The sequence below is a fragment of the Nannobrachium achirus genome, assembly GCF_963921795.1.
Source record: "Nannobrachium achirus genome assembly, chromosome: 14".
NCBI lineage: Eukaryota > Metazoa > Chordata > Actinopteri > Myctophiformes > Myctophidae > Nannobrachium > Nannobrachium achirus.
Genome location: NC_137821.1, coordinates 8,296,898 through 8,324,592, shown reverse-complemented (window position 1 = coordinate 8,324,592; position 27,695 = coordinate 8,296,898). Strand labels below are relative to the sequence as shown.

The window sequence follows — 27,695 nt, the reverse complement described above, 5'->3', positions numbered from 1 at the left end:
ATTATTGGCCAGTTGTTGTGACAGTGAGTTTGTTGCTGACCACCATCTATGAAGATGATACTTGACAAAAGTAACAAATATCATTAAAAAATAATTCATTAGTGTGCAATAAGTGTTAAATGGCTATATATTCTGAACAGTACTATAATAATTTCTTGATCGCCTCTATGCTATCTATATTGCGCTCGATAACAATCTTGATAAGCCCAAAGCTTATTGATACCGGGTACTCAATAAATATGTTATCGAGTTTGTAGAGGACCCTTGTTTGGAGCTCCATCCCTACTGCACACACACACCCACTGACCTGTTTAACCCACAGCGTGGTCATGAGGCGCATTGCCACGGCCCGCAGCTTGGGGTCGCTGGCGAGCATCTGGAGAACCTGCAGCACCTGTGGGACACACAGCTGGCAGACAGAGACACAGTGCTGGATGTTAGAGAGGTGAATTAAAGCAGAAATAAGCAGTTTTCTGCTGACATAAGCAGGAATCATGCAATTGCTTATTTTTATGTTTCATTTTTATTTTATTATATTCAGGCGGCTAACAATGCTCCCTATGGCGCAATGCTCTCTGTGGCGCTTCTAGGAGCCGCAGTCTACCTCCAAAACTATTATTTTATCTGTAAGAAGCTCTGTCATTAGCAGCTCATTGGTGCATGAACCAGCCGACCGGGGCTAAAAGGATTGACAGACAGGTCAACCAATCTGTACAAGAACAAGAGGCGGTCCTGATTGGTCTGTTATTTTGGATTGGCCACCCAGTTTAATCGACCAATGACAGAACTTCTCACATATAAAAAAATCAAACCTCGGTTCGAAGTGGAGCGGTGAATTTGAGCAGCTGTACCCTGTGTGAGTGAGTGAGTGAGTGAGTGTAAACTGTGCCTGTGAGTGAGTGGTGAGTGTGCCTGGCCTGCACAAAACAGCGCCCCTCCTTTAACTAGTGTTTTGTGTGTGGCCACTCAAGGTATTGCCAGGCTACGGACACGGCCAGCCACCCAGCCACCCACCCACAGACATACCCACGGACATACCTGTTCATTGGGAGCGCTTTCACCGCTCCAATAATAGTTTTGGAGGCAGATTGTAGCCCCAGGAAGTGTCACACACACAACATTTCTTTAGGAAGCATTGTTAGCCGCCTGAATAAAATTTAATTAAAATATTTTTTTTAAAGCAATTGCATGATTCCTGCTTATGTCAGCAGAAAACTGCTTATTTCTACTTTAACAAAGAACTATAGATAAATGACACTGAGAAGGCAGACATGGTTCTTGTGAAAGTGGAAAACATTTCCAGCCTATGACAACAGAAGCATGTATACATTGTTGCTGTCGGACAGAAATCTCTTATTCTTCATACTTTTAGTTTTTTCTTTTTTGTAAATTAACACATGGGAAGCCAAGGTTTCTAACATTTCTAGCTGTTGCTGCTGCCGCCGTTCACTCACGCTTTATTTTGAAGAGCCTCGGAAGCTTTGTGCGTGTGCACGTGAGTGTCCACTGATGATTGAGGAAGAAAATCCATTTGATTACAAACGCTCACGAAAATAAAATCCAAAAAGGGGCCGACCATCGCGATAAAATGTCGCCGTGAAAACAATCAGATCTCTGCTTCCCTGGGGTTCTTTGCACCTCATTCATAGATAAAGCCCTTTTTATGTGGTAACGGTGGTTATTTTGCCCTAAAATCACGCTGCGACCTGACGGTCGCTTATCTCCCGATTAGGGAGTCTTACTGGTATTTAGAATGTTTAGTAAGTAACATTAGGACAAGTTGATACTGATTCTGATGTGTCACCGACTCCTAGTTACATGAAGTCGACCCGGGAATCTTACTGTGCACGGCTTGTTGGAAATGAACAATACAGAGCCGTTATCACATTACACCCCCATTGTCACAGGAAAAGGAAAAGATTTCCGGGACACAAAACACCTGTAACAGCAAGAAGCCCTCTTTTATCTAGGTTCCACAGTTAGAGGTCCCCCATATGTCCCCCTGCAGGGCAGACCTACCTTGTGGGTCCCCAGGTGAGGCAGGGAGGAGAGCACAGCGTGACACACCGATGGATCACTCTCCTTCCCCAGTCTGAATAGCAGCACAGGCAGGAGAGATGGTACCTGAGGGAGAGGGGAGGAGAGGAGAGGAGGGAGATGATGATTCATTTGGGGGGTGGCAGAATACTCAGACTAATAATGTAGCTTTGACCATACAATACATACACCTACTGTAAGCCCTATCCCTAGCAAGGACTGGATTTTCGTCCATCTTTTTTATCCGCACTAGACCACACAGACAAAAAGCATGGACGCACAGCACAAACACACATACACACAACACAAAAGCATTTGGGCTGAACAAATAAAAGCCAAGCCGCCCGCTGGCACAGAGAAAGGGAGAGGGAGCTGTCGTGTGTGGAAGTGTGGCCAGTGGTTCTCTAAGTGGGGACCAGGGACCCCCTGGGATCCTAGTGGTGGATAAAGGGGTCTCCCAAGCCACTACCCAGCAAAATGTGTTCTTATGGCATCAGAATCAAATGGATTAAAGCGAAATAAAATCTCACGATTTAAAAAGTTTGTATGGCCAAGTGCCATTCCCACTGGGCACCTTCCTAGGAAGGTCCTCGATGCGCGTCCCACTGGGAGGAGACCCTGTGGCAGACCAAAGACCAGATGGAGGGATTATATCTCCAAACTGGCTTGGGAACACCAAGGTATACTCCCTGAGGGAGTGGAGGAAGTTGCTCGGGATAAGGAAATCTGGAGGTCTCAGTTGGAACTGTTACCCCCGCGACCCGATTCCGGATAAGCGGTTGAAGATGGATGGACGGACGGACGGATGGACATACGATAATAACTATAACTATATCGTTCAACAATTGTATTCTTTATACGATTTGTAAAACTATATTTTTTATAGTTATAGTGCTCAGCATCAATTGCCCTTAAATGAGCAATTTGTGAACCACCCCCACACAGACACACAGACGTTGTGGTTGTGATGCTATATTGGCTAAAAAAAGTCTTGTGCGCCTTTTGAAAACGTTCCTGCTTTTTGTTGGCTCGCGGCCAAAGAAACCCCATCGCTTTCAGTCGTATCAAAATAGCAGATCAAAATGGCAAAGATCTACAAGCTCACAATGTGGCGCAATGCGAAGCGCTTGGAGCTTGTAGATCAGGCTTTCGTATGACATATTATGGAGCACGGTCACCCCAACCCAAGATCTCCACAGTGTCCTCGACTCCTCGCACATCTTTGTGACAATAAAACTTTTTTTTAGTCTTGCTACTCGCTAGTTTATTTAGTTATTTATTTGATTATCATGGTATGTGTTTAATAAATTAGGGACACATTCATTTTAAAATGAATGGTAATGTAGGCTTTCTACTGCTACTGAGTGATGGAACCATTTTACTGTATGTCTGATCATCTTCTCTGATGTCTTACTGTCTGACACGCACACGCACACACACACACACACACACACACACACACACACACACACACACACACACACACACACACGCACGCACGCACGTACGCACGCACGCACGCACACACACACGCACGTTCGCTCTCTCCCACTTTCTCTGCCCCATCTCTCTTTCACGTTCTCTCCATCTTTAATGTCTCCCCTCTGCTTTTCACTTATTCTCTCTCTCTCTCTCCCTTTCAATCTCTCCATCCCTCTTTCACTTACTCTCTCTCTTTCAATATCTCCCTCTCTCTTTCATGTATTCTCTTTCTCCCTCTCTTTCACTTATTCTCTCTCTCTCTCTCTTTCATTATCATAACGTGATTACCGCCGCTCCCCCGCACCTTTAACCGTTGCCTAGCAACCTGCAACATCTGCATGGCTCCACGGTGAGGACAGAAACCAAATACAAAAATGGACCGCTTCTCCACGGGTCTCCCGTCTCCCCTCGTCTCCCCCATCTGTCAGGACCAGAGCCGCGCTGCGCTGCACGCGCCTTTTAAACCAATTATGACCTGAGACCGATTCTAAAAATGGCTTCTAAATCATAAAGGTTTTCTGAAAAACTTTGTTTCTATATTAGTGGTTCCCAAACCTTTTTAATGTCAAGGACCCCTAGATTTGTATGTATTTGACCCTGGACCCCCATCTCAACATATGTTGTTCCAGGGACCCCAAGAAAGAGAGATTTGTGTTACAAATGTTCACTTTAGAAAAACATATATCCAAAGATTTGCACAAGTTGTCTTGATTTTTCAAAAATAGCTAAATCTAAAGATATAAAGTGACAGAGACGGTCTTGTCTTTGTGATGACGTCGGTAAAGTCAAGCATTTAAACCCTCAATATTTAGTGAACATGACCGAATTGGCTCTATACTTGGTCTGCGACTTAAACACTGACTCTCCGAAATAGCCGATCATCTTATATTCGGCTAATGTTCCCCATCACACGACGATTTGGTGGACCCCCCTGGAGTTACTCCGAGGACCCCCTGTTGAAGAGCCATGGTACAAAGCAGGGGTCTTCAACGTTTTCAGGCCAAGGACCCCTTAGTTGAGAGAGAGATGAAGCAGGGACCCCCACAACCTAGATTCAATATCGTTTCATTGTTTGACAGCACAATCATGTTTTTTGGATTCACGTTAATTTGTGTTTTCAGATATTTAACCACTTGAACTGTCAATGCTTCTCCCCTCTTTGCCGAAAATAGCCGATCTACAAGCTCACAACGCCTCGCGCTGCGAGGCGTTGTGAGCTTGTAGATCTGCTATTTTCGGCTAAAGTTCTCAGAATATGACTAAGAATCTGGCTAAAAAGGAGATTTTATTTTTTCCCTTTCTATCACACAAAGATTTGGAGGACCCCCTGTAGTAACTCTGAGGACCCCCTATGGGTCCCGGACCCCCTGTTGAAGAGCCCTGGTATAAAGTATAAACCAGGTGCCAGTAATGCTCTACCAGCGCCACACCTAGCGACCACAACCACCTGCACCATGGGAGCAATTAGAGGAGAATAAGGAGGGCATCTAACGAGGGGGCGGGGACGCTATCTGCAGGAACAGGTGACTTAATTTGTGGGCCCCTGTGGGTGGGTGGGTGGGTGGGGGGGGGGGGCACGGGGCCCCCACCCCACAGAGCAACCTGCTCCAGGCTGCCAAGTGGTCCCAAAAATACCTGCTACCACCCAGAGAGAGACAGACACATGCACACACAGAGGGACGGATGGACAGACAGACAGACAGACACACACACACACACACTAGGGCAGGGGTGCCCAAAAGGTAGATTGTGATCTACCAGTAGATCACCAAGGGTGTGCAGGTAGACCACATGACATGCCTCTAAAAATATATAATTAAAATATAAAAATAATATGTCAATATGACATCAAGAAGGGCCTGTCAGCTCCCTTCATGGCTTCTAAAGTAGGCAAACCTCCAATGCAATACTTTGTTCAAGAGTCAGTAGCATTACAAAGAAAGAACCCCAAAACCTACCACTTCCATACAGAATGGGATGAAGACATTCCCCCCAGTATTTCCCATTTATTTCCCCCTTACATTAAGTGTGTTTGTCTAAAATGTAATGCCAGTGCTGCTATTCCAAAGCCTCCCTCAGGCCCTCAGCTAAAACATTTTGGATGGGTAGATCATGTCATCTACCCATCCAATCTTGTCATTTTAAAAGTAGATCTCACAACAAAAAAGTGCTAGGACAACCCTGTACTAGGGCATTCACCAAATATTCGAATATCAAAGTCACTATAATTCGACGTTGTTCACCGAAGTTGAATATTCGCTTATTTACATTTTTTCATTGTTTTCTCTTTAAAAAATATATAGTTTATAGAGCTTGGCGAGATAGTAAGTCATAAGAATGAGTTGTCAGTTCCCCTAGTGGATGAATTTGTTAAGGTGTTTTCAAACCTTTTAAGGGTGTGACCCCCAAAATAAACATATTTTAACTGGGGACCCCCACCCTGACAAGCACTTGGAATTGTAGGTATTACATTTAATGTGACTCGGTTACCGCAGATAAATATTGTGAAAATAGCAGATCTACATGCTCACGTTGTGAGCTTATAGATCTGCTATTTTCACGATGTTCGCCTCATGCTGACTTAACACATATGGTGCCAACCCCGAGTTTCCCGAGTTTGTATTGGTACCACCGCTGTGCCAACCCCGAGTTTCCCGAGTTTGGGCCGTTTTTTGAAGATTTTTTTTTTTTTTTTTTTTTTAATTATTTTTTTCCAAAAAGTTTTTTGGACCTCCAGAAATGTGTTAGGCATGATCGCGAAATTGCATGTTTAACCCCCATACCAACCCATTCTTTCAAACATGGCAGCCATGTTTGTTTACATCTGAAGAAAACATAATGGCTGATAAATCATGAATGCCTGAACGGATTTCCAAGCGGATTTTTTTGTTTGAAAGCTGTGAACAGTGGGCACACACGTGGTGCATCATCTAGGCATGGGCGTGCACGATCCGTGCACTATAAATTACATGGAAGTCTATGGAGACCATGGCATTCGCGGGACATTGAAGAGAAAAAATCATGGCACCAAAAAAGTTAATATTTGACAGTTTGACCAGTCCTGTCGAATATTCGACTATTCTAATACTTTGATGTCGAATAATTAGAATACTAAAAATCACTATTTGTTAATGCCCTAACACACACACACACACACACACACACACACACACACACACACACACACACACACACACACACACACACACACACACACACACACACACACAGGGGGACAGACACAGACAGACATAGAGGACTCTGCTGGTAGTTGCTATGCATTGCAGAATATCTAAATGAGTCATGCATGAAGCCTGTTATGGAGATACAAGGTTTCTACCCGTCGACAACAACAATATAATGCAGTTTCTGAGAGCTTCCCCGCCAGCGGGTCAAGATGTTCTGACCGAGACGAGGACAGAAACTAAAGAAAAATGGTAAAAGGACATTTTTGTCACACATTATCAATGTGACGTTGGGTATCACTGGGTGGGAGAGATGATGTGTGACACCATGATGATTCAAGATTCTTCATCAGGATAAACCCCTTGAGATGTGCCATCTCCTTTTAGAGGAGTTTCCCAAAAATAAGAGTGGAGTGAAATATCTATATTCTAAAACAGGTAGTTCTTCTGACCAAGCAAATGGTTGAAAGCCGTGCTGAACTGAGCATGAGGGCAGACCTAGCCGTTCTAGAGGATTTAAGAACGGATTAATCGAAATGTCATCAGTTTGCACGGGAAGTTCACAAATGTTGTAGCTAAATCTGTCCGATGACCCGGTTAAAATGATTGGCTTATAAATGCAACAAAAAATAAAAAAAAGCCTCCATGAATTCAAGGAATAGATTGGCCTCCTGCGATAACTGTGCATAGCTGAATAGGAAGGTAGGACTACACACCTGTATTTTAACATCAGTTATTATGGTGGTACTTGGAGAGACACATAATGTCTGAGGTGGTACTTGACCCATTTAGGCCTAGATTTATTGAATGCTTTAACCAGTGAAAAACAGCAGATATACAAGCTCACAGCGAGCTTGTAGATCTGCTATTTTTGAAAAAGTCGTGAAAATGTGTGCAAATCTTTGAATATATGTATTTTCAAAGCGAACGTTTGTAACTCAAATTTTGCTTCTGGGTGGTCCCTGGAACTAGATATTTTGAGATGGGGGTCCGTGGCCAAATACATATCATTTTGGGGGTCCTTCACATGAAAAGGTTTGAGCACCACTGACATAGTAGTCTCTCAAGAACAGACTAACTGAGCTCCAGTTAAGTGAAAAGGACCTTTTCTTTGACGATGGCTGGCCAGATTGCTGACAATAGAAACATAGGTTTTTTCCAAAAATCTTAGAAGGATTCAAAAGACACTTATAGAATCGGGTCAAAATTCTAATTTTCACGATTTTTCAAAAATAGCAGATCTACAAGCTCGCAGCGCAGCACTCGGTGCCACGCTGTGAGCTTGTATATCTGCTATTTTTTTATATTTAAAGCATAACATATTGCGTCATAATGTGTTCAGGCATAAATGGGTTAAAACTGTCCTACAGCATCACACAAAAGCATCAAAAGTAGCAGATCACAAGCGTGAAACGCGGTGGGAAGTGAAGCGGTGTGAGCTTGTAGATGGGCTACTTTTTATTTTTCTTTATTTTGTTGCACTGACCTGCGAGGGGTCTGTCAGGGCGATGTCCTGGGCCGCGCGGAGGGCCAGCCGGCAGACCTCAGGGGGTCCGCTGACCAGGAGGTGGACCACCACCAGGCTGAGGGCCCTGGGGGGCCGCGGACCCCCGGGGGAGGTCAGAGAAGAGCTGACCGACAGGAGCCACTGGCTGGCCGCCGACGCACTGGCCAGGACCCTCCTCAGAACCTGGACCACCACCTGGACCTCACTGTACCACGAGCTGAGAGGAGAGGAGAGGCACACCCCACCCTGGAGGAGAGGGGAGGGGGGAGGGGGGAGGGGGGAGGGGGGAGGGGGGAGGGGGAGAGGGGAGAGGGGAGGGAGAAAGAAACAAACAAAGAACATGGATATATAAATCAGGGGCATAGTTCCGCCGATTTAAAACGAATCCAATACGGAACTAAAACCTCCTATGTTTGGCCGCTAGTTGGGCAGTTTTCCCCCCCGCGAGGTACCAAAAAGAATTTGTCTACATTGGACCCCATTCGTTTTCCCCTTTGATTTTCTAACCATAATAAACGTTGTCATAAATACTTTATGGTTCCTGTCGCTAGTGAAAAACTCCCTTTCAATCACCATGATATGCGTTTTGAGCAAATATGGTCCTATTTATGTTAAACTTGATGATAAAGTTGCGGGGGGAGTGGCCAACTAAGCTGATACCAGCCGGCTGTGTTCTTCTTTGTGTGCTGTATTTCGGAAGGCTCAACACCACATTCTCCCATGTATCCCTGCGGTTCCACGTGACCGTTGGCAGCCAATAGCATTCCTCATGATTCCTGGGGTACCTTTCAAACAATGATGGCGACACCCATACAAGGGACAAGACAACCTCATTTTCGCTGCATAGAAAGCAATGGCGTTGCACCGTCCATATTTTTCTACAGTCTATGATATAAATGCATGGAAGTATGGCTGGCTTGCATCGGCTCAGTGCTCTCCCGGTCGGTGCTTTGTATGCAATGTTGTTTTTGACAGCACATTTTGATTTGGTTTTAGTCACAGTCTTTTGAATAAAATGTCTTTTAGTTTTAATCATAATTTAGTCACCGGAAAAGTTTTAGTTTTAGTCTAATTTTAGTCAACTAAATATCATAAGATTTTAGGCGACTAAATCTACAGTTGATTTAGTCAACTAAAATGTATTTAGCAGGCCTTGCTGGCATCGTAATGACCGATTTTACACTTGGTTGAGTGCAGCACGCAACACCTGAGAGCAACCAAACATAAAATGACTCTCTTCTCCACTAGTCCCTCCCTAACAATTTAGTCTAGTTTTTATTTTGTTGACGAAATGGTCAATATATTTAGTCTTAGTTTTAGTCATCACAGCTCTAATTCGTTTTTATTTCATTTTCGTCATTGAAAAAACACAGTCGACAAACATTTTTCGTCAGTTTTAGCCGACGAAATCAACACTGTTTGTATGATGCACTGATCGGTGGGAACTTTTAATTTTGTTTCGTACATGTTACAATGACAATAAAGATCTATCTATACCATGACACGGCTGCTCTCCCTCTGCCAACCTGGGGAGGGCCCCGAACTGAGCTTATGCTTCCTTAAAGGTCCGCTGTCAGCCCCGAAATTATAATAGTATGATAAAGTAGGTCATGTGGTCTCTCTCCCATTTGGATCCTGAAACAGTCTGAAACTGTCTCAGTGTAATCTGCCCAACAACAGCTGACCAGTACAGTAAGTAGTCTTACAGTCAGGCTATACAGACAATTAATTTGATTGGCTTATAATTGCGCATCCCCACAATGATATCATAAAACTATTAACTTGTTTTTTTAAAATGATTCTTAAAGTGACAGTAACCCTTTAGGTGACAGGCCCCTTTTAAGTGCATGAGGAGTGAGCAAGCAGCTTTGTATCACCTGACAGGAGGGAGTTTCCCCGGTTGGACCTACAGTAGCGCGTGGAAGGCACACGTTATTCCAACCAGTTCCTTTCCCCTCCATCTGGCACCTCGGCTGGCCAGGGGGAGGCAGCATAGAGACCAGGATCACTGCATGTTATTTTGTGAGGGTACCCGCAGTTCTAAAAGCAACGGGGAGTCACACAGTTTGGGAGCCAGAAGGGAGAAGTCCGGGACGTATGGAGCGTTGTTGTCCCGGGTGTTTTAGGGAAGGTTTGGACACCTTCCCTGTCTTAGCTGATCTGAGTGAGCAGGGAGGGGTGGTAGAGTACGGTAAATACCAGGGACGTGCTGGCCACTGGGAAAAGCGGGACAACTCCCAAACGGCCGGTTCATTCCCGGCCGGTCCAGGCCGGCCATTAGGAAAACAAATATTGTTTCCATTTTGAGCGCTAGGTGGCCAACAAAGTAAATCGTCACTGTCGGGCAGAAACCTTGTAACTCCAAGTTTCAAATGTATACATGTTTTCGCAAAGCAAAGCCCTGCTTCATCATATAAAGCCGTTGCACAAAAGTAGTGAAAACAGCAGATCTACAAGCACACAACGCCTCGCGGTGCGAGGCGTTGTGTGCTTGTAGATTGGCTGTTTTCACTAGTTTAAATCATTTTAAAAATGATAAATACAAAACAAACGGTTTTGGACATACAAGGTTTCCACCCGACAACGACGAAATATAACTCATGTACAATAATTGGCCCACTGGCTTGTCACTTGTCATCTTTGAGTAGCAGCAACGCTATGGAGAGAGATCTCTCTCTATAGCACGCAATGAGGGCCTCTCCAACTCTTTTTCCCCCGGGCTGAATCAGGGGCCCAGCACGTCCCTGGTAAATACAGTAAGTCTTACCTGGGTATAGGGCTGGGTGGGTTTCTGGGCGCTGCGGAGCAGGCTGTGCGCCAGGCTGCTGTTGCGGCGGTGTGTGCGGGGGTCCGCCAGGGGCTCTGTGAGGGCGGAGCAGGCCAGCATCTGCAGCAGGGGGAGCATGAGCACGGGGGTCCCCCAGGGGGGTCCCTGCTCTGAATCATCCTCAGGGACCAGGCTGAGCGCTGGAGAAAAGATGCAATATGGGAACTGTCTGGCAAGAAACCTTGTATCTCCATAGTTAACCTATTATTAGTCCTGGGGCTGATGATTCTACAAATGTCTTATAAATCAGTAGTTCTCAAATATTTTTTTTGAGCGGTGCTAACCGCTCCTACGTCTGGCTTTGTGTGTTTGTACAGTATGTATGTCCCACACTTGGCTCATTGACCAAGCTTTGTGGGACGTATACCGGTATTTCACACTCTGTGTGAGATTTATTTGTACCAAGGACACCCAAAACTATACAGTAATGTATACTACTTCAAATGTTCTAATAATAGCAGATGCACAAGCTTGTAGATCTGCTATTTTTGAATAGCCAATGCTAAAATATGTACTGACACAGACACAGACATCTTTTTATGTTTCTTCCTAAATTAATGCCCAACTGCGTTGCAGAAAAGTAGTGAAAATGGCCAATTTAAAAGAGCTTGTACTGTACATGGGCTATTTATACTATACTATACTTGTACAGCTACTAATCTGCCACATTAGTTATGGCAAAACTATGGCAGCATAAGTAATAACTGGAACTTTACGACTTAGGGTACGTTCGGAAATGCGCACTCAACGCACTGGTGTGCCATGTTGTCGTTCGTTTATTCGGTGCACTTGGTGCGTTGTCGTTCGGAAATCCAGTGCACCGGTGTGTTGAGTGCACGCACTGACCGACCCTACTCAGAAGTTGGGGTTTGACGGTGTGGTGCGTAAGGCCGGCTTTACACTGCAGTCAAATCCAGCCCAAATCCGATTTGTTGTCAGATCTGATCTTTTGGCCCGACTTTTCACACTGCATTTGCAAGTGACACAGATCTGATCTGTGCGTTCAGACAGCGTCAGCTCAAAGCTGCCCTGCAGGTACATGTGTGCTTTGGTTACCGTGGTAACGACGTAGGCGTCATGACGTTACGTCACTACGTCGACGCTGGTTGATTACGTTCTGATTACGTTCAGGAAATGCGACATAACAGTCCATTGTAAACACACGTTAATATTCTTTTTCTCTTCTTTTCTTTACTCTTGTGTTTCGCTCTTCTCTAACGTTTTCACTGTTTAGCTCACGTGTTTGTTTTTTTTCATATGTTTTTCTCATGTGCTCAGTGCGCTGTAATCAAATAGTAAATACTCGCGCTCTGTAATTATGTAATTTACAGCCGCGCTTGGGTCGCGCTGCTCACGCAGCAAGTGACGCTTGGCTAGTTTGAAGTGACTTGAATGTGACCTGCATGTAACTCAATGGGGTGGATGTGGTTGCTGCTTTTAGACTGTGTCAGATGTCCTCAGATCCGATATGGATCGGATTTGAAACTACCTCTGGATGTGGTTTTTCAAAATCGGATTTCATGTGACCTGAATGTGACATGTTTGGATTTAGACTATTTAAAAAAAATCGGATTCCACTTTTGAAGTGACTCAGATCTGATTCAGGCTAGATTTCAGTGGCAGTGTAAAGCCGGCCTAAGTGTGGTGTTTTGATTGGCTTTTTCATGGCCATGTCTCGAGCGCTTCTCAGCTGTGAACAATGGAGGAAATGATCGCACAATGCAGCATTTGCAGCTTCGTTGGTCGTTTGGGCTTGATAGTTTCACACACATCAACAGCAGGTATGCCAATGTTAGGAATTACATCTCCTTTCAATATCAACGTTACGTTAGCAACTGCTGCTTTTCAGAAAGTTTACCTTCAGAGTTCAGAGTGAAAAAGCGCACAGCTGCCTCTTAACTGGTCGTTCGTAAATAAGCCACACTGAACGCACTGTACAACGTCACGCCCACTGCACTCACTACACTGAGCACACACCCGGTGCGGGTTTCCGAACGTACCCATAATTGACAGAGAATAATTCCGCTTCACTTCAAAATTGCCCTTTCCATTCAACAGTTTAAAACGTGACCCACAATAACTGTCATAACATCCCAGTTAAATGCATGAGAGGAGACTGTACAGTAGTTACCCAGGGTGAGCAGGCTGGTCTGCTGAGGGGCCGACGCCTCCAGTAAGAGAAGAGACACTCCAACCAGCAACTCCTCCACTGGAAGCTCCTACAATACAACACATTGACACTACCATTACTACTGCTTTACACTACTATTACACTGTATTACAGTAACAGAAGAGACACTCCAACCAGCAACTCCTCCACTGGAAGCTCCTACAATACAACACAATGACACTACCATTACTACTGTATTACACTGTATTACAGTAACAGAAGAGACACTCCAACCAGCAACTCCTCCACTGGAAGCTCCTACAATACAACACAATGACACTACCATTACTACTGCATTACACTGTATTACAGTAACAGAAGAGACACTCCAACCAGCAACTCCTCCACTGGAAGCTCCTACAATACAACACAATGACACTACCATTACTACTGCATTACACTGCATTACAGTAACAGAAGAGACACTCCAACCAGCAACTCCTCCACTGGAAGCTCCTACAATACAACACAATGACACTACCATTACTACTGTATTACACTGTATTACAGTAACAGAAGAGACACTCCAACCAGCAACTCCTCCACTGGAAGCTCCTACAATACAACACAATGACACTACCATTACTACTGCATTACACTGTATTACAGTAACAGAAGAGACACTCCAACCAGCAACTCCTCCACTGGAAGCTCCTACAATACAACACAATGACACTACCATTACTACTGCATTACACTGTATTACAGTAACAGAAGAGACACTCCAACCAGCAGCTCCTCCACCGGCAGCTCCTACAATACAACACAACACACACAACACAATACAATATTATTACTACTGCATTACACTGTATTACACTGCATTACAGTAACAGAAGAGACACTCCAACCAGCAGCTCCTCCACCGGCAGCTCCTACAATACAACACAACACAATGACACTACCATTACTACTGTATTACACTGTATTACAGTAACAGAAGAGACACTCCAACCAGCAACTCCTCCACTGGAAGCTCCTACAATACAACACAATGACACTACCATTACTACTGCATTACACTGCATTACAGTAACAGAAGAGACACTCCAACCAGCAGCTCCTCCACCGGCAGCTCCTACAATACAACACAACACACACAACACAATACAATATTATTACTACTGCATTACACTGTATTACACTGTATTACAGTAACAGAAGAGACACTCCAACCAGCAACTCCTCCACTGGAAGCTCCTACAATACAACACAATGACACTACCATTACTACTGTATTACACTGTATTACAGTAACAGAAGAGACACTCCAACCAGCAACTCCTCCACTGGAAGCTCCTACAATACAACACAATGACACTACCATTACTACTGCATTACACTGTATTACAGTAACAGAAGAGACACTCCAACCAGCAACTCCTCCACTGGAAGCTCCTACAATACAACACAATGACACTACCATTACTACTGCATTACACTGTATTACAGTAACAGAAGAGACACTCCAACCAGCAGCTCCTCCACCGGCAGCTCCTACAATACAACACAACACACACAACACAATACAATATTATTACTACTGCATTACACTGTATTACACTGCATTACAGTAACAGAAGAGACACTCCAACCAGCAGCTCCTCCACCGGCAGCTCCTACAATACAACACAACACAATGACACTACCATTACTACTGTATTACACTGTATTACAGTAACAGAAGAGACACTCCAACCAGCAACTCCTCCACTGGAAGCTCCTACAATACAACACAATGACACTACCATTACTACTGCATTACACTGCATTACAGTAACAGAAGAGACACTCCAACCAGCAGCTCCTCCACCGGCAGCTCCTACAATACAACACAACACACACAACACAATACAATATTATTACTACTGCATTACACTGTATTACACTGTATTACAGTAACAGAAGAGACACTCCAACCAGCAACTCCTCCACTGGAAGCTCCTACAATACAACACAATGACACTACCATTACTACTGCATTACACTGTATTACAGTAACAGAAGAGACACTCCAACCAGCAACTCCTCCACTGGCAGCTCCTACAATACAACACAACACAATGACACTACCATTACTACTGCTTTACACTGCATTACAGTAACAGAAGAGACACTCCAACCAGCAGCTCCTCCACTGGAAGCTCCTACAATACAACAAAACACAATGACACTACCATTACTACTGCTTTACACTACTATTACACTGCATTAAACTGTATTAGGCCTAGAATTATTGAATGCTTTAACCAGTGAAAAATAGCAGATCTACAAGCTCACAGCGCGGCGATCTGCTAAGTCGTTAAAATGTGTGCAAATCTTTGACTATATGTATTTTCAAAGCGAACGTTTGTAACTAAAATGTTGCTTCTGGGTGGTCCCTGGAACGAAATATTTATATAGACACTACCATTACTACTGCATTACACTGTATTACAGTAACAGAAGAGACACTCCAACCAGCAACTCCTCCACTGGAAGCTCCTACAATACAACACAATGACACTACCATTACTACTGCATTACACTGTATTACAGTAACAGAAGAGACACTCCAACCAGCAGCTCCTCCACCGGCAGCTCCTACAATACAACACAACACACACAACACAATACAATATTATTACTACTGCATTACACTGTATTACACTGCATTACAGTAACAGAAGAGACACTCCAACCAGCAGCTCCTCCACCGGCAGCTCCTACAATACAACACAACACAATGACACTACCATTACTACTGTATTACACTGTATTACAGTAACAGAAGAGACACTCCAACCAGCAACTCCTCCACTGGAAGCTCCTACAATACAACACAATGACACTACCATTACTACTGCATTACACTGCATTACAGTAACAGAAGAGACACTCCAACCAGCAGCTCCTCCACCGGCAGCTCCTACAATACAACACAACACACACAACACAATACAATATTATTACTACTGCATTACACTGTATTACACTGTATTACAGTAACAGAAGAGACACTCCAACCAGCAACTCCTCCACTGGCAGCTCCTACAATACAACACAATGACACTACCATTACTACTGTATTACACTGTATTACAGTAACAGAAGAGACACTCCAACCAGCAGCTCCTCCACCGGCAGCTCCTACAATACAACACAACACACACAACACAATACAATATTATTACTACTGCATTACACTGTATTACACTGTATTACAGTAACAGAAGAGACACTCCAACCAGCAACTCCTCCACTGGAAGCTCCTACAATACAACACAATGACACTACCATTACTACTGCATTACACTGTATTACAGTAACAGAAGAGACACTCCAACCAGCAACTCCTCCACTGGCAGCTCCTACAATACAACACAACACAATGACACTACCATTACTACTGCTTTACACTGCATTACAGTAACAGAAGAGACACTCCAACCAGCAGCTCCTCCACTGGAAGCTCCTACAATACAACAAAACACAATGACACTACCATTACTACTGCTTTACACTACTATTACACTGCATTAAACTGTATTAGGCCTAGAATTATTGAATGCTTTAACCAGTGAAAAATAGCAGATCTACAAGCTCACAGCGCGGCGATCTGCTAAGTCGTGAAAATGTGTGCAAATCTTTGACTATATGTATTTTCAAAGCGAACGTTTGTAACTAAAATGTTGCTTCTGGGTGGTCCCTGGAACGAAATATTTTGAGATGCGGGTCCGTGGCCAAATAAATATCATTTCATCCTTCACATGAAAAGGTTTGAGAACCACTGACACAGTAGTCTCTCAAGAACAGACCAACTGAGCTCCAGTTAAGTGAAAATGACCTTTTCTTTGACGATGGCTATAGCCAGATTGCTGACACAGAAACATAAGCTTTTTAAAAAATCTTAGAAGGATTCAAAAGACACTTATAGAATCGGGTCAAAATTCTAATTTACAAGATTTTTCAAAAAAGGCAGATCTACAAGCTCACAGCACTGCACTCGGTGCAGCGCTGTGAGCTTGTATATCTGCTATTTTTCAATGGTTAAAGCATAAAATATTGATACACAATAATGGGTTAAACTGTATTAGGCCTCCAGTAACAGAAGAGACAATCCAACCAGCAGGTCCTACAACACAACACACAACACAAAACAAAACTAACATATTACTTACTACTGCATTGACGGTCTTTAGATTTAGATAGGCCTTTTATAGTATTGCAACCATTCATTTATTAACTACTTTCTATGTGGCATCTCAAGTTTGGGAATTTCATTATAGCAGAACATTTTCAAACATTTCCTCTTTTCGCCCCCCCCCCCCCCCCAAATAAATAATGAAAACAGTTGATCTACAAGCTCTCAAAGCGTCGCTTGGCGCGGGGGAAAAGTGGGATCTTTTTGTGTCCCTCAATAACGGAGAGAGTCCTTTATCAGCCCCTGAATGGGAAAGGACAGCATTGCATCACAGCTCTCTCGTAGCTGCACTGTGTAAACAGACACACACACACACACACACACACACACACACACACACACACACACACACACACACACACACACACACACACACACACACACACACACACACACACACACACACACACACACAGCAAACATGTGCTATGGTTCTCAATGACTCAACACAGTGAGCCAGTATAATAAAGAACGAGAGCGAGCCGTGTACAGCTAGACTACATCTGTAGCACCCTGTCTAGGAGTCGTGTCTTCACTGGACATCCTCCCCAAGCACATCACGCCTTGGGAGCTTGGACGGTGAGTTATTGCCTTGCTCCTAGGGGTGGGCCATATGGAAAGATACAATATCATGATATTTTCCCCAAGCTGTTTCACGATACACGATTTTATCGCGAAAACTAGACTCTCTGGGCTCCTTTTGGGAGGTCTAAATTGAACTTTACAAGTATGTAACTCTGACAGTATACAAATGAAACCAAATGGACCCGTAAGTCAGAGTTAAATGGAGACCTTGACATTGTAAAGTTTGAGAACTACTGATTTAGATCAAAATGCAGGTTTAAATTGAATTCTGCAATGAATCTCTGTATTAACGATTAAACAGGATTTTCTACAAGGCTCCCCAATTGTATCACGATATATACGATACCTCTGAAAAGGCTTATCGTGGAGACATTGTATCTTCTCCACGATAATTATCACCATATGGCCCAACCCTACTTGCTCCAGGACCCTTCAGCAGTGCAGACTGTTGGGACAGGAACCCAGGTCCTCAGGTTAGAAGGGACTTATCTACACGCTGTTGTGTTTGTCGTGATTATTACATAATCGTCTAATTTCAGGGATTTTAAACTAAGGTCTCAGAGGCACTTGTCCGTCGGCCAAGTACAGGTCATATTTTACTTGCCCAAAGGTCATGATCACTTGCCCGAAAATCGAATTGTTATTATAATGTATAAAATGATAGGTGCAATTGGCAAATTTACAAACTGGGGGTGCTCGAAATCAAAATGGTTGGGAATCACTGCTATAGACGTAGAATTCATCTCTTTGGCATATATCTTTCCAAATGGGGGCCCGCATGGCTAATGAGTGTCGCGATTCTTTTTCACGTTGGTTTTGAATTTGATGGTTATTTTTCAAGTTGAATCTATTTTCCAAGTCCTTGACAGGAAAGGTTTTTAAGAACTGCTGCCCAACACGATGAGCTCCTCACACACACACCCGCCCAGAACGAAGGTGGAAGCAGTGTCTGGGATGCTGCTGCTGCTGCTCCTCAGTCTGTGTGGCTGCTCCGGGGCCCAGCCTCAGACGGACAGCCTTCCTGAAAGGAACTCCGGAGACGTGTGGGCGGAGCTGAGGCACCTGAGAGACGCTCTGGTGGAGCAGAAGACGGAGCTCACCATCGCCAGGACGGAGCTTCAGAGCATGAAGAGCAGGGTGGAGGATCTGAGGTATCGGCCACTCATTATATTGTGGGCTCCCAGCAGCAATAAAAAGCACTATTAGTTCTCACCATTTACATGCGCCAGCAGAGTGTGCAAGTACTGCGTTCGGCTGCGTATGTAGGTAGGTAGCTAGGTATCAGTGTTGATTTTGTCGACTAAAACTATGAGGAAAAAATGTTGTCGATTGTGTTTTTTTTCACTGACGAAAACTAAATAAAACTAAGCTGTGATGACTAAAACCAAGAATAAATATATTGACAATTTCGTCAACAAAATAAAAACTAGACTAAAATGTTGGGGAGGGACTGGTGGAGAAGAGAGTCATTTTATGTTTGGTTGCTCTCCGGTGTTGTGTGCTGAAAATTGCAACCAAGTGTAAAATCAGTCATTACGATACCATCAAGGCCTGCCAAAACACATTTTAATTGACTAAATCAACTGTTTATTTAGTCACCTAAAATCTTATGATATTCAGTCAACGAAAACTAGACTAAAACTAAAACTTTTCAGGTGACTAAATTATGACTATAACTAAATAACATTTTATGACTAAAACTAAATCAAAATTTGCTGTCAAAAACAACACTGGTAGGTATGTAGGTCAGATCAGGGACCAACATTTCTGGCAACGTCGTGATGTAACGCCAGTGGTGATGCCAGTGTTGATGCCAGTGGTGATGCCAGTGGAGATGCCAGTGGTGATGCCAGTGTTGATGCCAGTGGTGATGCCAGTGGTGAGTGCACCTCATGGCGCTCTGCTGGTGCTCAAGTACTGGTAGGCCATACGTTGGCACATCGACAGAGTGCAGTTCTGTAGACTATATTCTCCTCAAAACTTTGCCACCTATGTATTCCTACATACTTACACCTAGAAACGGTGGTTTCCTCTGCCATCGGTGTATAAATGTGTGTGTGTGTGAATGTAATGTACATTGTAAAATGCCTTGGATAAAGGCACTATATGAATTCACTATTTACCATTTCATTTTCCTTGAGAATGATTATCCTGCTGTTGACAGTTTTTTAGATTTTTCTGAACAAAAACAATCAATTAGTAGTCTTAAGGGGGGTTACACACTAGCCGCGGTCACCGCCTCCTAGCAATTCATTTTCAATGAGAGGCGGGCGGCTTTTTCAGCCGCGCAGCGGAGTTTTGGGGCGGTGAGGAGAGCGGTGAGGAGAGCGTGAAATCCCCCGCGAGCGTGCTCGTTTGTGCATGCGTACGCGGGTGGTGAGAGATGGATTGTGTTCATCTTTGTGAAATACCGCGCGGCGTTTAATCACTGAACGAGTGTGTTTGTGTCTCACCGCGGTGCGGCCACCGCTGATCCTAGCGGCAGCCCCGACGGCAACCGCCTGTAGTGTGTAGGGCACCTAACCCATTACATTCCTAATCCTAAAGGGTAGCGAACGCAGTGCTGGAGACCAGACTGTCGTGCAGCGAGAGGGAGGTGGGCGAGCTGAAGAACCACGACGAGGCCCTGCGGAGCAGACTGGTGTCCGTGGAGCACGCCAGCGAGAGGCACCAGGGCAACATCTCTGCCACGGAGGCCAGGCTGAGCGCTGGCGAGGGAGAACGCGCCGCCTTCGCGGCCAGGCTGGCTGCCGCGGAGGCCGAGAGCGCCGAGCAAGCGTCCGAGATCGCCTCCCTGCTGGCAAGGTTATAATAGTTTTGGATTTTTCCATTAGTTTTAATTTTTATTAGTTTTGAGGTTTTGTTTTCAATTACAGTTTAGTTTTAATTAGTTTTTTCAAGTGGGGTTGCTAGTTTTGTTATTTTTTTTTGAAAATGCTTAGTTTTAGTCTAGTTTTTATTAGTTTTAGTGTGAGTTTTAGTCTTTTACGTAATATGGGGTATTTGTCAGGGGTGAGATTAAAAAAGCTCCGGAAAAAGTATTGTCTGATAAAGAAAATCAACAAAACATCATATTGTTGAGAGTGGCAGGAATGTTGGGACATACAACTTCTCTCTTTGACCTCACCAACTGGTGTTTTTATTTCCACAAAAGACAAAAGACGAAAACTAAGGAGATTTTCTCTATAATTTTAGTTTATTTTAGTTAGTTGTGTAAACACACAATACAGTTTCAGTTAGTTTTCGTTTTTTTTTTTTTTAAAAAGCTTCGTTTTTAGTTTTATTTCAGTTAACTAAAATGTTTTTTTCATTCTAGTTTTCGTTTTTTAGTTAGTTTTCGTTTACTATAATAACCTTACTCCCTGGCGACCAGGACGACGTCCACGGAGATGCGGCTGTCGGCCCTCGAGGAAGAGGCGGCGGGCCGGAGGAAGGCCCGGGTGGCGTTCTCGGCCGACCTGGGGCGGTCCGTGGGCCCGCTGGACGCCGTCGGCGCCGTGGTCTACCCGAACGTCAACGCCAACGTGGGGAAGGCCTACAGCCCGCTGACGGGAGCCTTCACGGCACCCGTCAGGGGTGTCTACTACGTCCGCTTTACGAGCATGAACGCTCACGCGGGAAACTGGGTGGGGCTGTACCTGTACAAGAACGGCCAACAGATTCTGTACTCGGGCATTCTGAACAAAGACGGCGGCCACCTGTACGCCTCCAACGCCCTGATTCTGCACCTGGAGGAGGGCGACGTGCTGGAGACGCGACTCCCCCTGAAGCACAGCCTGTTTGACAACGGAGCTAAACACAACAGCTTCAGCGGATTTCTGCTGTTCTCGATGTGAGAGAAATAACGTTGGAATTGTTCCTATACTGTAGCTGTCATAAAACATGCAATAAAGAATTACAGAAGTACATTTTGAGTGGTGCTATATAGTATATATATAGTATGATTTTTTTTTCTTTACACTGGTAGTTCTGTGCTCTGTAAAATATTGTTTTTGAGAAAATATAATGTGAACTGACAAACAAACTACGAGGGTATAAGTGAATATTAAAAATGTTGGATCCGTTGCTATGAAGGGATTTTAAAAAAGGCCACATCCACCCTAGCATCCGTATTTTGGGCATGTTTCGCTGTTTGGACAGCGAAAATAGCTGGCTGTCTACAAGCTCACAACATGACAGGTTATGAGCGTGCATTTGCTATTTGACATTCTTGTATGTCGAATAGCGATCACGAATATAGCGGAAAATAGTGAATGTATAAGTGGCGTACACCGGGACGAGACGGACATACTGTACATTCATACGGACAAAGCCAGGTGTAGGAGCGGTTAGCGCCGCTCAGAAACATAGGAGAAGACAAAGAAGAGCAGACTAGGACCACAAGAAACTCAGTCACAACAGGAGGGAGTAGAAACTAACAAACCACCCATAAACCACATAACGACAAGTGAACCTAAGTCCTCTACAGCAGTGGTTCTCAACCGTTTCAGGCTGTGACCCCCAAAATAATCATATTTTAACAAGCCGTAGGCTTTTTTTGGGTGTAGCTTTTAGTTTACCTGAACTGTACTGTCATGAAACTGTACCTTTTTCCTATGCAAACTTCTAATAAAGTCTTCAATCAATCAATCAAGTTGTTGTAGAGCTTGAAACCGTGCTGTAGGACCGACAGGGTGCAAAGCATAGTCTATAGTCTTTTGGCCTGGTGGAGACAATTAAAAAAAAATACTGGGGCGCCCGCTGGCCTGGTGGTCAAGGCGCATACCATATACTAGGCTATGATGCCTGCTGGCGTCGCTGGTTCGATTCCCGATCCGGATGATCTTTGCCACGTCATTCCCCATCTCTCTCCCCATTTCCTGTCAGTCTACTGTCCTATCAATAAAGGCATAAAAAGCCCAAAAACAAATCTTAAAAAAAAAAAAAAAACTCTCTCTCGCGCTCTCTCTCTCTAACTCTCTCTCTCTCTCTCTCGCGCTCTCTCCCTCTCTCTCTTTCTCTCTCTCTCTCTCTCTCTCTCTCTCTAACTCTCTCTCTCTCTAACTCTCTCTCTTTCTCTAATTCTCTCTCTCTCTCTCTCTCTCTCTCTCTCTCTCTCTCTCTCTCTCTCTAATTCAACTCACACATCTTTTTATTAAACTTATGTTGACTCCTCATTTAATCAGTCCTTTTTTATTCATTCTTTTTTCTTATTTAACATTAATTAAACTTGTTGGTGTTGTTTACATAGATCATGAAGCTGCTACAGGAAATCTGTGGTCACTTCTAGCTTCTTACCAGTAAGTACAGCACCACATTTATTATTAGAAACTTAGATGAATTCCATCAGATAAGAAAAGGGAGCTATAAAACCACAGAGTGGAGAGGTGATGCTGCTATGCTTGCGCGTGTGTCCGCGTGAGTTTGTCTAGCTATACTTATGGGGACTAAACGCATGTTCACAGTGTCACCTGCAGGGGACCTCTGACAGTGCGGGGACAAAATAGTAGGTCCCCACAACGGTTAGGGTTAGGTTTAGGGTTAGGGTTAAGTTAGGTTTAGGGTTAGGGTTAGGGTTAGGGTTAAGGTTAGGTTTAGGGATAGAGGTTAGGGTAAGGCCACAGGACTTGCATAAAAATGAATGGAAGTCTATGTAATGTCCCCACAAGTATATATATATACATATAGTGTGTGTGTGTGTGTGTGTGTGCGCGTGTGTGTGTGTGTGTGTGTGTGTGTGTGTGTGTGTGTGTGTGTGTGTGTGTGTGTGTGTGTGTGTGTGTGTGTGTGTGTGTGTGTGTGTGTGTGTGTGTGTGTGTGTGTGCGTGCGTGCGTGCGTGCGTGCGTGCGTGCGTGCGTGCGTGCGTGTGTGTGCGCGCGCGTGCGCCGTGCGTGCATGTGCATGTGAAAGAGAGGTGGTTTGTTTTTATTGGTGCACAGAGTACGAGCTGTCACATGTGACGTAAATGTAACAGCGCTGTCTACGTTTAGGACAGTGACGGTACGATGTCTTCAGTCAAAAAGCAGCAAGAAGTTTTCAAATCATAAAGGTAGAAATGGCTGTGGCTCAACATTCTGTCAACATCGAACTCCAAGACATCGACGATACAATCTATGATGATGTTGACGTGAGGCCTGCAGCTCAGCAGAGAGATCCACTCCAGGAGGAAGACGATGAGAGCTATTATGATATTGATGATGCAGAAGATGGACTTTATGAACAGCTTGATGGCCAACAGATCCATGATGCAACCTATGAAGATGTTGCCACACGCCTGAGGAAGATACTGAAGTCTGGTGAGAGAAGTTTCTAAAAAACTAAAAAAATTTTTTTACTTTAATTTAACTTTTTGAAGTTTAAAGATGTTAACTGATCTCACTCCCTCCAATTCTCTCTCTCTCTCTGTGTGTGTGTGTGTGTGTGTGTGTGTGTGTGTGTGTGTGTGTGTGTGTGTGTGTGTGTGTGTGTGTGTGTGTGTGTGTCCTCCAGACAGAAGACGGTACAAGCGGGTTGGAGGTGGTGCTGGATTGTTTTGTGCCGTTATAGTTCTCCTCAGCGTTGCTGTACCACTCTACCTCCGTAAGTCTTGTATTTTTTATTACAATGTTTTATATATTTTTTTATCTAGGGTGATGATCTTATGTGTTGTCCTCAATACACTATGAAACCTCCTGAAATATATTATTAGTAGTTTAGTCAAAATGAGCCCATCAACACACAGCTTTATTTTTATTTAATTGTATTTATTCATTTGACTATTGTATAATTGTTATTATTATGTAATTGTTTTTAACGTATTTATTTATTGAATCATTTGCATTCTAATGCAGTAACGTTAGCCGGACAATATTTGTCTTATTTTTGCCATGTTAATCAATAACAAATCCCACATAAAGCAGGCATATTTGTCCACTCCCATGTTAATAAGAGTATTACAGAGTTAAAAAAGATCATCAAAAGTACAAAAAAATTATTAATTTGTGATTAATTAAAAAAAATATATATATCGGCAGCATTAATTACCAGTAAGACTCCCTAATCGGGAGATAAGCGACCGTTGGTCGCTTATCTCCTGTCACACTGCTGACATCAGTATGACATCACACCGTACACAAATGACCCTTATATAAGACCGGCATTATCTACCGACAGATTAGTAACAAGATGTCAAAATCGTTGAAGGTTGAATCTCCAGATATGGAGATAACCAACACATCCCTCCATATATGGAGATAACCGACGAATCTCACTAAGTCTGACCTCACAAGCCCCATATTTGGACACGAACAACATATAACTCCATATATAGAGACATAGCTGCTAACATCAGTATGACATCACACTGCTGACATCAGTATGACATCACACCGTACACAAATGACCCTTATATAAGACCGGCATTATCTACCGACAGATTAGATGCAAGCAGGATCTCGACTCTGACACAACTCATCGGCTCATAAGCTGGTTCTCCCTCCATATATGGAGATAACCGACGAATCTCACTAAGTCTGACCTCACAAGCCCCATATTTGGACACGAACAACATATAACTCCATATATAGAGACATAGCTGCTGACATCAGTATGACATCACACTGCTGACATCAGTATGACATCACACCGTACACAAATGACCCTGACGGCACACACCAAGCAGTGTGATGTCATACTGATGCGGAGATATGAGCAGGGCAAAGGTGTGACGTGTGACGTGTGACCGACGGACGGACGGACGGCCGGACGGACGGACGGACGGCCGGTGGAGGTTTTGATACTAAACTGCGACCTGACGGTCGCAATTAGTTATAGTAACATTGCTATTTGGACAATATTATCATCTGCCTGCTGTTTTTTTGGACCAAAAATGTATACAAAATACAAAAGATACAAAAGGTCCATAACACGGTTTTATACAGGTTTTAGCCTAAACAACCACTCGGATATATACATTTCACGTTCTGTCTGTCTCTAATTCCAAGCCGTTTCAGATGCAATACCAAAATGCCCTTTGTTGGCAACGGGGCGCTGTCTTTGGGCTAAAATTGGAACGATACGGAGAATCGTGTCGTTGCAACCTGTTGTGGGCTTGCAGATCGGCTAATTTTCAGTGAAGATATTTAGTGTAGAGCTAAAACAGGAAGGGGGGGGGGGGGTCATTAGGTATAAGGATTACGTTGTTAAATAGAGGATCTTTGTAAATATTGTTCACATACAGATCAGTCCAACAGAGTAGAAAGAGAACTACTAGTGGAAAGTTACAACCAACTACTGGCCAGGACCAACAACCTGACTAAAGAGCGAGACCAACTACAGGACCGTTTTGACCTGCTGCAGAATAGCTGTAAGAAACTGACTGAACAAGAAGACGCCAAGAGGATACGTTGTGGTCAGTGAGACATCACAGTTTTTCTTCATTGTTATTTCACGTTGTTCATCATTTTGTCCGCACTCAGGTGATACAGGGATAAATGATTGTACTGTACCTGGTCACCACTGCAGAGTCTAGGGATTCAAATCCACTATGGGGTACATCCTGTTTTGGCTGAATGTCTATACAGTATAAACACATTTGGGTTGGTTAGTGGAAGGGCAGCAAGGTGAGGTGATATTTGTCACTACACATAACTCCTATAGGCTGGGGGCGACGCCTGTCAGCGGGGGGGGACGAGGTGTAAGGGTCGATTCATACTCCACTTTTAGAGCTGAATTTATTTCAGTTGGACTCTGTCCAAATTACAATATGACATCATTCAGAGCTTCGGAAGGCAGGTACCATCATTAATTTGGCTGTTCGGTGCCACCAAGATTTTGTGACACCCCGAACGGAAATTAATTCAGCTCTAAAAGTGGAGTATGAATCGGCCCTTAGACAGAGGTGCTGCGTCCCCCCGTTGGAGGCTCCTCACTGGTAGGTGAGCCAGTAGGGTTCAACAGCAGTGGCAACTAGTGACCATAAGCTGGTATGACCTTTTTGGATTCAGATTTCTTTATTAACCATTGTGTAATACACATAGGAATTTGCTTTGGCATACTACATTTTTGCATTCAAACAGAACGCAACACGTAGTCACCACAGCAGCCATGGGCGGCGCTATCTTGGAACAAAAACCATGGCCATATCGGTATGCACCGATATGCGACGATATGCACCGATATATGACCGATATGACCGATATAACCGATATGCGACCGATATGACCGATATAACCGATATATTACCAATATAACTTTTTTAGGAGCTAGTGAAAGTTCCAAGTATGGTCTGTGAGATATTAAATGTGAGCTTACCATAATCACAGTAATCATATTCCATCATATTCAAGGGCTTTTGGAGAGAAATGAGACTCCAGTCCAGTAAGAGCACTGCAGATTGGAGGACTGTGGCTATTTAATAAAGACATGAATCTGTAGTATGACTGTCAGTGTACCTTTTCATAATCATAGTGGAGCAAAATCTTTACACAATCCACATATTAACTCATTGAGTGCCTATCCCGAATTAGTTCGGGATATATTATCGCATCCCAGAGTGCCTATCCCGAACTAGTTCGGGATATTAAAAAAAAATAAAAAAATAAAAAAAAAATTTTGAAAAAAATTTTTTTGATTTTTTTTTTTTGGACCCCATCAAATCTAGTGAACATGATTTCAATCGCGATTTTGCATGTTCCACCCCCATACAACCCCATCTAACATACAGGGCAGCCATGTTTGTTTACATAACATGTAAAACATA

At 43.8% G+C, this 27,695-nt stretch overlaps 2 protein-coding genes across 3 annotated transcripts in view; one reads left to right on the top strand and one right to left on the bottom strand.

Annotated features, from left to right (window-relative positions):
- focad (focadhesin) overlaps positions 1-27,695 on the bottom strand; it is a 157,637-nt gene that overhangs the window by 58,638 nt on the left and 71,304 nt on the right. Inside the window, exons 9-13 of the mRNA XM_080742164.1 lie at positions 13,170-13,257; positions 10,979-11,178; positions 8,191-8,457; positions 2,020-2,124; positions 308-409 (exon numbers count right to left, since the gene is read on the bottom strand). Of these exons, the coding sequence (XP_080598290.1) occupies positions 308-409; positions 2,020-2,124; positions 8,191-8,457; positions 10,979-11,178; positions 13,170-13,257 (762 nt within the window). The remainder of the gene's footprint in view (positions 1-307; positions 410-2,019; positions 2,125-8,190; positions 8,458-10,978; positions 11,179-13,169; positions 13,258-27,695) is intronic.
- Positions 17,816-21,857, top strand: LOC308298539 (uncharacterized protein). 2 transcript variants are annotated; one of them, XM_080742166.1, is made up of 4 exons: positions 17,816-17,970; positions 18,846-19,127; positions 20,524-20,781; positions 21,350-21,857. In XM_080742166.1, exons 2-4 carry the CDS (start codon positions 18,877-18,879, stop codon positions 21,810-21,812), a joined length of 972 nt encoding a protein of 323 aa, XP_080598292.1. In that variant the 5' UTR covers positions 17,816-17,970; positions 18,846-18,876; the 3' UTR covers positions 21,813-21,857. The 2 variants fall into 2 exon arrangements, with proteins under 2 accessions (XP_080598292.1, XP_080598291.1); XM_080742165.1 differs by having other exon boundaries at positions 17,817-17,970; positions 18,836-19,127.

Coding starts and splice junctions, on each gene's coding strand:
- LOC308298539 (XM_080742166.1), top strand. CDS start 18,877: ATGAGCTCCTCACACACACACCCGCCCAGAACGAAGGTGGAAGCAGTG. Junction 19,128..20,523: donor AGCAGGGTGGAGGATCTGAG/GTATCGGCCACT, acceptor CTAATCCTAAAG/GGTAGCGAACGCAGTGCTGG. Junction 20,782..21,349: donor ATCGCCTCCCTGCTGGCAAG/GTTATAATAGTT, acceptor CCTGGCGACCAG/GACGACGTCCACGGAGATGC.